This window comes from Symphodus melops (assembly GCF_947650265.1).
Source record: "Symphodus melops genome assembly, chromosome: 7".
Taxonomy (NCBI): domain Eukaryota; kingdom Metazoa; phylum Chordata; class Actinopteri; order Labriformes; family Labridae; genus Symphodus; species Symphodus melops.
This window is the reverse complement of record NC_136697.1, coordinates 12,138,060-12,147,737: the sequence shown is the minus strand read 5'-3', so window position 1 is coordinate 12,147,737 and position 9,678 is coordinate 12,138,060. Positions and strand designations below refer to the sequence as shown.

General features: G+C 38.0%; 1 protein-coding gene across 1 annotated transcript; it reads left to right on the top strand.

The window, feature by feature from the left end:
• The first annotated feature begins 5,498 nt into the window (after nucleotides 1-5,498).
• Nucleotides 5,499-8,911, top strand: kcnmb2a (potassium large conductance calcium-activated channel, subfamily M, beta member 2a). The gene is made up of 4 exons (XM_079349368.1): nucleotides 5,499-5,732; nucleotides 6,466-6,636; nucleotides 6,866-7,061; nucleotides 8,420-8,911. The coding sequence occupies exons 1-4, from the start codon at nucleotides 5,674-5,676 to the stop codon at nucleotides 8,702-8,704; spliced, it is 711 nt and encodes a 236-aa protein (XP_079205494.1). The 5' UTR covers nucleotides 5,499-5,673; the 3' UTR covers nucleotides 8,705-8,911.
• The last annotated feature ends 767 nt before the right edge of the window (nucleotides 8,912-9,678 follow it).

Here is a 9,678-nt window from a genome sequence, read left to right as displayed (position 1 = left end):
GGGTCAATTGTGATTTTTATTTATTTGTAACGAGAGAGAGAAAAAAATCGACTTGACTTAATCGCTCTTAAACCTCACAGCACTACATATCACACGCATGATTAACGCTATGAAATATGTCTGCAAGAAGATGAAAGACAAAACAGCGGAAAATTGAGCAAGAGAAGGGACTGCAGTTCAGCTCCACTGCCCGCTCAGCAAGAGCTATTTTTAGATCCTGAGAAACAAAGAAGCAGAATCGCCTTTCATCCCCTCTGTAACTATGTTAATTTCCCTCTAAATGTGGGACTCTATACAGTCTGCACATCTTTGTTGCCATGTTATGTTTAGGCTAAACCTCAAATAAATACCTCTCCATCTGTGTGTCCTTCAATCTTTTTCTCATCTATACTTGTGCACATGTTTTTCCTGCCCTCCTGTATATCTTATTCATTTTAGTGCTAAACACAAGAGAGCGCAATTAAAGAAAGAAGCATCTGAGCCATCATGAGCCAGGACAGAGCTCTTCATGTAGGATGTCTTGTGATTGTTCATTACACATCACTGGACTGAGGTTGGAAGAGGCAGTGAATGGAAAGTGATGAACAGAACAATGCAGCAATAATAGACAGACTTTATGATCAAACATATCAAGCACATTGAATACATACTGCTGCAAAATGGATTATTAAATAGGGTGTGCAAGGATCCCATACCCCATAGTTTTATAATCAGAGTTCTTTTATTGTCATTGTTCCTCTTTTAGAAGCACAACAAAATTAAAAATAGCAGCTCTCGTAAAGTTACTAGTTCTTACCTTCCTGAAATTCAAGGTCCTCTGGGAGGACTGAAATTTTGAAAGAATTCATGTCTGCTTATGGTCCATATGGATTTTTTTTCCAGCTGGTAATGTAGGAAGTTGTCTTTCCTATGTTGTTTCTAAACTATGTGATAATAATTCATAAATATAGAAATGCCACATGCTACTTTTAAGGAATATCTACAAGCACATTTTTCAGCATGCAAAGCCGAATTTGCTTTCATAATTTTTATCTCGTGTTCTTAACTTTGATTCTACAGTGGATGACAGATATAGCACATGGTATATGGTCCTATTGTATGTTATTGTGCTGTATGGTATTGCATAATAAATTAAAATATTTATTTTTCACATGAAAATGATGATGAATTAAGTGATTTTCCTTGACTTTTTAAAAAAATCTGATGTAAAAAAAACTAGACAAAAAAATAACTTCCAACAAAATAAATACATCACTTGTATCACAATATTTGCAGAAAGTTAAAGACTATCACTTCATGCTCCAAAAGGTAAATGTCTGAAATTCACATCAGTTTTGTATATTTCCCATTTAATTCAATGGCTTAATTGCCAGTTTTTAAGCAGTAAATCATTAGAATCATCCACACAAATCATGTTCAGGATTCCATTTTAACTGTTGTTAATAACCGCTCTAGAGGAACCCCCTTCTATCTGTCTACAGTCTATGAGGTTACAGAGACACCTTGTGGCAAGAGGAGGCACTGTTTAACTCACACTGTCTTCAGAGGTGGCCTTCAAGTAGCCTCTAAACATACAGTACATGTGTAACATGGAAAAGGAAGGCTGGGGGGTTGAAATAACTGCTCCTGAATTCCTCTCTGGACATGCAGCATAGCGCCAGGCCCCCAGTGGAGCCAGTCACACATGGTTATTTGGAGTCACAGTGGAAATTCATTGAACTGGACTGACTCATTTTAAGCATGACAGCATTGTACAGGGAACTCATATTACTAAAACAGGTATGACAGGCATTCTGTTCAGTCGGGGTTTGGGGTTTAAATAAGAGGTGACCAGCTGCTTTCTCCGGGAGCCCAGGCCATGCTGGAGGGCCACTGCTGACAGTTGTAGCCCAAAGTCTGGATTATCAAAACAACACTACTACAAGAGGTAAGACCCCCCACATCCTTCGTATTACCTCTGTTATTTCAACTCAGATCACACTAGCCTCACACAGAAGCTGGGGCTTATTTTAATTTGGAAGTGCAAAGACAAGAGATTATGACAGGCACCAATGAGAAACACTGAGACAGCAGACCATGCGCTTAAAGAGGATGCAACCTATGATTAAGGGCCAACAAACAGCACATAGCTAGGATACAAAAAAGTTATTTAGCTAATGCATGTGCAGTTTATGGAGTTACAATGTTGGCTGTTCAAATGATTTGCATTGTAAAGTAGCTTTGAAAATGTATCTGTTTACTTTCCCTTTTTTATCAACTGCCTTGATGAGTCTTAACTGTATAATGACAAAACAAAACAACCATAAAAAAGACTCCTAATTCAATTCTAAATGGATGACTGGGTTTTGACATTGTGCCCACAACACTGACTGTATGTACAGTATGCTTGAGACATGCCTTTCATAATGCCTTTCACTTTCCACACTGCAGTTGCTGTTGTATGCACACCTCAGGTGAGTGTTTACTGCTCTGTTATACGTCTGTGCGGGGCTGTGAAGTGACACATGTGACTCTTTAAAGGCAACAAACACTATGGAACACCTGACAGGGAGGCAATAATCACTGGAAGGACATGGCAAAAAATACATGCTGAGACATTCTTCATTGAAGATCGTGTTGATAACAGGCCCACGCTTTGAATTCCTTTCGTGCAGCGAAGCACACAAGGTGAGAAAACACCTGCTAATGCAACATTTTCAGGATCTAAGTAGCTCCCTCAGACCTCCACTCTCTATGAAGAACACACAGTCTGGTCTCAATGGGATTCAAAAGGTTATTACAAATACTCTTTGGGAATATGAATTGATTGTGTGACAACAGGCCCCTTGACAACCTCCTCCTCATCCACACAGACACACTACACGCACACACAAAATGACACTAAGCTAATTAAAACACAAGCCTGTTTTGCATCTCATTTGGATATTATTGTTTTTGTAGTTTGCTTGTTAGGCTGTAGTTTTAAGTCCTTTTTGTGTATATTCTATTCTATTTGTGTTCAACATTTCTGTGAACTATTTGAGCATCTCTTTGGGTTGGTACAGGTTCTGTACGGATTCGCAGTCCTTCTTGGGATGTGTTGCATCACTTCTTGATGCTCTATACTGTTTTGGTCATGCGTCTTGAGTTTTTTGCGAAGTTACACATCTCTTACTTTTAGTTGCTTTTTCCATGTTATTTTGTTTCTTAGTCTGTCAATTGAACATCTCTGTTGTTGTTTGTGTCATCTGTGATCATCTTGTCTCTCTTAATATAATTGCCATGTCTCTGTGTAGTTCTCTATAATTAAGTGGTATTCTAGAGGTGTCATTTACTTATCTTTAATCACTCATTCAGTCCCATTTTGAGTCTTAAAAAAGAAGCAGCAGGAAGAAAATATGAAACCAAGGACACATCCATTGAGAATATACTGTCAGGTCGGCCTGCTCTGTCTGTCTTCAGATATGTGATTCATTAAACTGATGATAGGAAAATGTGAACAATAGGTTTCTGCTGGAGTAAGCAGTTTCACGCTGAAGTAGAGCTTTAGAGCACCTCCACAATAGCATGAACAAAAGTCTGCTACAAAGTCTGTCTCCCTCCACTGCTCGCATGATGTGACAATGCAGACTCAGTACCTTTTTTAAATAAGCAGAAAAAAAGGACACAAATGTATCCAAAGTTAAATTTTTCAGTACTGTAAGGGATTGTCATTGAGGATATCTTCCTGTTGGTTAGCTTTACTTTGGATAGAGTGAAGTTTATAAGAAATACTAATACATATAATTTCACAGGGGTCTATTTCTAGAAAAGTAAAGAAATAAAACATTACTGAAACAATTTGGAAGGTAGGCATAATTACATCTTTTACATTTGATATACATTTTTTTATTTATTTCCCTAATTTGAAGGTAACTCTGAAGGACCTGCAAAGTCAGGCTTAACAGCATGAGCCTCCCTCCCTTGACCTGCCCTTGTAAGTCAGGTGCAGCATGAGGCTCAGCAGCAGAGAATACACTGCTCTCAAAATGCTTTAAACTCCTGATTGTAAAGAAAAAAGTAGTAAGGCTGTATTTCTGAAAGTGTGCATCCACGTTGAGCTGAAATCAATACAGTCATGTGTGGAACTTTAGACACTCGAGGAGCAACGGTCAGTGTGCTTTTAGGGGGGAGAAAAGTTGTAAGATAGAGCATAAAATTCATGTACGTGTCTGTTTTTGTTGCATGCAGAAATGTGTGAAGTGTTTTGATGGGAGAATAACTACGATAACATTTTTGGTTTCCTGCTGATTTTGTTGTCACTGTGGGGGCGTCTCTCAGTAGAGTTTCCCCTGAGCAGCTGGGAATGTGATACAATGAGGAAATTACTCATCCGAGAGGAACTTATTTTCCGTTTCTGTTCCGTGCTCTTTGGCAAGGTTGACATGTGTCATAATACAAAAACAGCCTGCTTATTGTCAACATTAGATATGTTCCCACACTATTGTTCTTTCAGGATACTAATTCCAATACAGTGACGTGATCATCTTCCAAAACCCAACAACATCTTCATTTTGGTGGGAAACACTAATTGTTGACATTGCGTGAACTCTAACATTACACTTGTTTCTAGCACATCATCATTGTTGTTTTTTAGCGATACACTATACCATATTAAACACTATATCAGAGGCCTTTACAGACACTGGTATCCCTATGATGGATGATGATGCATAGAGATATCAAATCTGATTCATTTTGTAATAATCATTTTGTATCTGAAAAGGATCAGTGAACATCATTTAAAGTGATCATCACTTATATGAATGCTATTCAAAAATCCAGGCTCATGATGGATTGTACTGTTATTTTTTACATTACAGCTTTATAGGAGCAAATGATCACACATAACTAAATATGCACCCATGTACTCTAAATATCTGTTCAAAACTGTACTTTAAAATAAATGTCAGGCAATCATCAGAGTGGGTTTGCATCGACCCTCAGCCCCCTGCTCACCCCTGGGTGACCCAGAACAAATAACTCAAAACATCTCACTTGCCTCATTCATTTGCATCTGAATCAAGACTAATGATATTTATGTGGCCAGAGCTGCATGTGTAGCATTGAAAATTGTGTTTTCTGCTGTAGGACTTGGAAGAGAGAGAAGAGGAGGTACATGCAAGGTGTTGTTGTTTTGTCCTGAGAGGAGCCAATGACTTTGTGTTGACAGCACAAGTGTTGAGGAAATAGCAGGTAGGTTTTTCACATCCACATTCACGTCTGTCATCTATGGCTATCTGTCATCTTGTTTACCCTTTGTAGAGTTTCTTTGTGCTTAAAATGAGATGTTTACCTGGTAGAGTGAGTCCACTATATCAGGGCTGCTTCCTGTCCCAACACTGCAGAATACTCTGGAAATCACAAGCTGCTGTTTCAGGGAGAGATATTTAATCAATGGTTATAAAGCTGGAAGTAAACATACAAACAAACAAAAAAACGTGTTGCATTTGCAAATATGCACCAAAGGTACAGTAAGATTTGTCATTTGCAAATCTGTTAAAGTTAACTTGGGATTCTCTTGAAGTTATAGTCGTAAAAGTGTGTCTTGGTGTAAAACAGCTAAACATAAAACTGGCTATAATTCACAGGTCTTTTCAGCAATCTTCCTGCCGTGCATCAGCGAGGAAAGGAGGACGCGGGTCATCGGGAAAGATGTTCTTTGTGGCAGGAGCCAAAAGCGCAGGAGGATCGGGTGGAGGGGGTGAAAGGAGGTAACAGGGTCATACTGAGTCAGGCTTCAAAAAATATGATCAGTCAGCTCTTAAAGTGTCCTGGGATAACTTTTGATTTGATTTGACGCTTTGTAAGTAGAAATTGATTGGATGATGGGAAAAAAAAGACTCAATGGGTCTTTAAGAACAGACATGAAAAGGTGCCCCAGAATCTTTTTACCCATCCAGACTAAAAGATGCCCAAAGGACAGAAACAAGCCTTTTATGTGTTTAGTTTTATCTTTTCATTTTGTATTTGATCAATTTGTTCACATTATGTGCCCTTAAAGTTGTGGTGGGGATTCCTTTGTGGATGTTTCTTGGAAGTTGTTTTGCATCCCTCTTTTATGTCCTTTGTGATGGTTGTGCACCTCTTTGTCCATTTGAGCTGCTTAGTAGCTGTTTGTTTCAAATCTCTTCTAGTTGCTTTGTGATTTTGTAGCCGTTTGTGTAGCCTTAAGCTTTTTGCATCCATTATTTCTTTGTCTTCTGTGTATGTCTTGTGTTCATTTTGGTTTGCATTAGAGGTGTGTTTTTCTCTATGTTTTTGTTGCTCTGTAGTTGTTGTTTTCAGATGCATTTCTTCTAGATTCATGTTGCCATTTTTATGACTCAAAATGCAGTGATAGTGAGGGGGAGCCTATAAGCTCTCAGTGCACTTTAAGTTCTTATTTTTGTGCAAAGTAGCTTTTCCGAAATAAAAGACTGACTGTTTCTCATTTGTATTATTTAGGTCAATCTATCAGAAATTTCGTGACGTCGATATATTGGATAAAAAGAAAACAGTGACAGCTCTGAAGCCAGGTGAAGATCGAGCAATCTTCCTTGGACTTGGAATGATTCTCTCTTCAGTCATGATGTATTTTGTCCTGGGGATTACAATATTACGCTCCTACGCAGACAGGTACAGATTTCCCTATAAAAGAGTAAACTGATATTTCTATCTCTCACATGTTTTATTCATCAGTTGTGCTTGTTGAGAAACTGCTTTGTTTCTCCCTCAATGTGAAAATTGCAAAATACAAAACACTATGAAATTACACCCCAGCCGAGTTGATTTCACACTGTGAGATCTCTGAAATGTTTGCTGCTTTTCTGCATTAAATTCAATCTCTATTTGAATGTCCTCACAGTGTTTGGACAGAAGAGGGTGTGTGCGTTGTAGTCAACTCCACGGTGACAGCGGACATGAACTGTTCCTACAACTGTGGGTCAGACTGCTGGAGGGTCTCCAAATACCCATGTCTGCAGGTCTTCGTGAGTGTCCACAACACGAGCCGCATCAGCCGTTTATCTCACAACGAGGAGATGCAGGACATCAGCTCTGAAGTGAGTGCCAGAGGGAAAACACTGAGAATTACTGAACCGTTTCAAATGTTGACAACAGATATCAGATGTTGGCCTGATTATAGATTTACCCTGCAAACAATTCAGAAAATGTGAGTGGATAGGACGTTGAATATGTCCTGTTTGAAACAAGGATTTGAACACAAAGGGTGAAAAGTACAATAACAGAGAAGACAAAAAAGGAATGATTGCTAATTGTGAGAAAACACACAACTGACCGTACAATGTTTTTACCAAACGTTGTCACGATACAATATTAAATTTGAAATATTTGACTATATGCTGACTATTGTGACCTTGTGTACTGCAAATGTCACCCCTTTAAACAGAAAATTGTAGCACTAGAGAAGGCTGAATAAATAATGCATTTATTATACTGTGACTTCTTATAAAATATTAGAAACCTCTAGTATAACGTAATTTTCTATGCTGTTCTATGCTATCCATGCTAACAAGCAGTTACATAGTTCATTATTATTTTTATTGACTATTATTCAATCATTGTTTTTTTTCATCTGTGTAATTTATAGAGTAATTAGTCTTTCCATAACTCTTAACTATTGAGCTGCAGTAACAGGCAGATAATCTTATTCTAAAATGAACAGTCATATTTTAATATCAGTCCTACCTAAAAAAAATAAAAATACAATACTTACTCTGTTTATCTTATTTTTGTGAAAGCAAAATGTGATTATCCAGAAGTAAGACTTCAGAGAGTTTTAAACAATAAAAGTTGTTTAATGTAGGAGGCTGCATCCAATGTACAGAGCCTATAGGCCTTATAAGGGGGCAGCCTGGATCTAAGTCTGTGGCTTCTTTCCTGCATGTCATTTCCCACTCTCTCTCTCCCTGGTTTCTCACTCTATGCACCGTCCTGTCAAATGTATCTACATCCTCAGGATCAGAGGCTGACAATTAGCCACAGAAACCTGTGTATTAATATTATTAACATTACCCTAAAAATGTGTATTAAACAAACTAGATACTGTGTAAGAGAAGATGCACTCCCCAATAATGCATTTTTTGAAGCTCAAGAGTCAGGAAGTAAAGCAAAGAGAAATCCAGTAAAACAGTAATAGTCATACCAATAATGATATACAGAACGTGCACACCGAAAAGTATATCACTAACTAATTGGAAGTATATAGTATTAGTGTTGCATTATGATCTAAATTAGAACATTGCTGACTATTTTGGCTCAGTCCTATTTGCACAGAATAAAAGTAACAATTATTACCATATTGTCTGATAACATATGAGCATAGTGTGCTGTATCTATTTTCCCGACTCTTAATGAATGACCCCTAAACGACCTCTGTGACCTTGGCTTGTCCTTGCAGTGTTTCTACGTGCCGCGGTGTCAAAAGGACAGCGCTGTCCTGCACGTCATCATCATGAACATCTCAGAGCGTCTGAAGGTGCACCAGCAGGTCCCGTGTTTCTACGACCCCAGTGAGCAGCAGGACACCGTCCTCCTCACACGGCTGTACGATCACAGTGTCGTCTTCCACTCGCTGCTGTGGCCCTCCTGCATGCTGACGGGAGGAGCCCTCATCATCGTCATGGTGAAGCTTACTCAGTACCTCTCCAGGCTATGTGAAGAGATAGTAAAGATAAAGAGATGAACTATGTACAGCCGCTGAGAAAGAAGAGCATTTGGTGAAGGGAATACATCACGAGAGGAATTTGTGGAGTAAAACGACCTCGCTTTGAACTTTGGCAAACTTTCCTCTTCAGCTGAAACGTCATGAGCAGCTGATTTTCACTCAGGATCTAGGATGTGACTATTTTGTAATATTAAACTGAATCTTTGGAGACTGACAAACACATAACCTGCAGTTATACAGGAAAAACTATGACTGAATTGTGTTACAACTGTAACCTTAGTCAAGACAAACAAAACTATGCCAATATGGATCAGGGAAAATATTGCTACCTTTCTTATTTAAGTGATGAGGCCCATTTTTTTTAATAACTTTTCAAACTTATTTGACTGTTTTTGAAGCAATAATGTTTTCTTTTTTGTTATCCATTATCACAGTGACCAAATAATATGCTTGGGTCTCTCAATGAAATGTCTTCCATAATCTAATCTGAGGTATTCAGAACCTGGCATGACTGACTGATCTACTAACGTGCTCACAAAAATGGAATGTATCTCACCACACCACAATGAACACAGACAGAGCTCGTATTCAACTACTGTTCACTTTCCTTGAAAAATCTTGCTTATGAAAAGGTTATAAAACGATAAATATTTGGAATTAAAAAAAAAACATGCATGGATTTTAATGTAAAGTTTAAATTAAAAAAAATTCAAACTCAAAAATCTAAAATTTACTATTCAACCCCAAAACAGATGTATTTAAATCTCAAGGATATTTCGTATATAAAACAAATGTAATGCTTTCACTATACAACTACTTACAAAATGGTTTTGTCACACTGTGGGTCTGCAGCTAAAATAATCCAAAATATTTACACTCTAGAGAACACTTATCCTCTGTCAAAGCTGCATCTTGTTCTTTTTATTATTATTTGCCTACAATGAAGAAAGAAGGGGTTTAAAAAGTTGAACTCTCCTTCTTGACTATCATCA

What these genes read in the sequence shown, in the direction of transcription:
- kcnmb2a (XM_079349368.1), top strand. Translation starts at nt 5,674, where the DNA reads ATGTTCTTTGTGGCAGGAGCCAAAAGCGCAGGAGGATCGGGTGGAGGG. An exon ending in GGTGGAGGGGGTGAAAGGAG is followed by an intron (nt 5,733 to 6,465) that starts GTAACAGGGTCA and finishes TGTATTATTTAG; the next exon opens with GTCAATCTATCAGAAATTTC. An exon ending in TGCAGGACATCAGCTCTGAA is followed by an intron (nt 7,062 to 8,419) that starts GTGAGTGCCAGA and finishes TTGTCCTTGCAG; the next exon opens with TGTTTCTACGTGCCGCGGTG.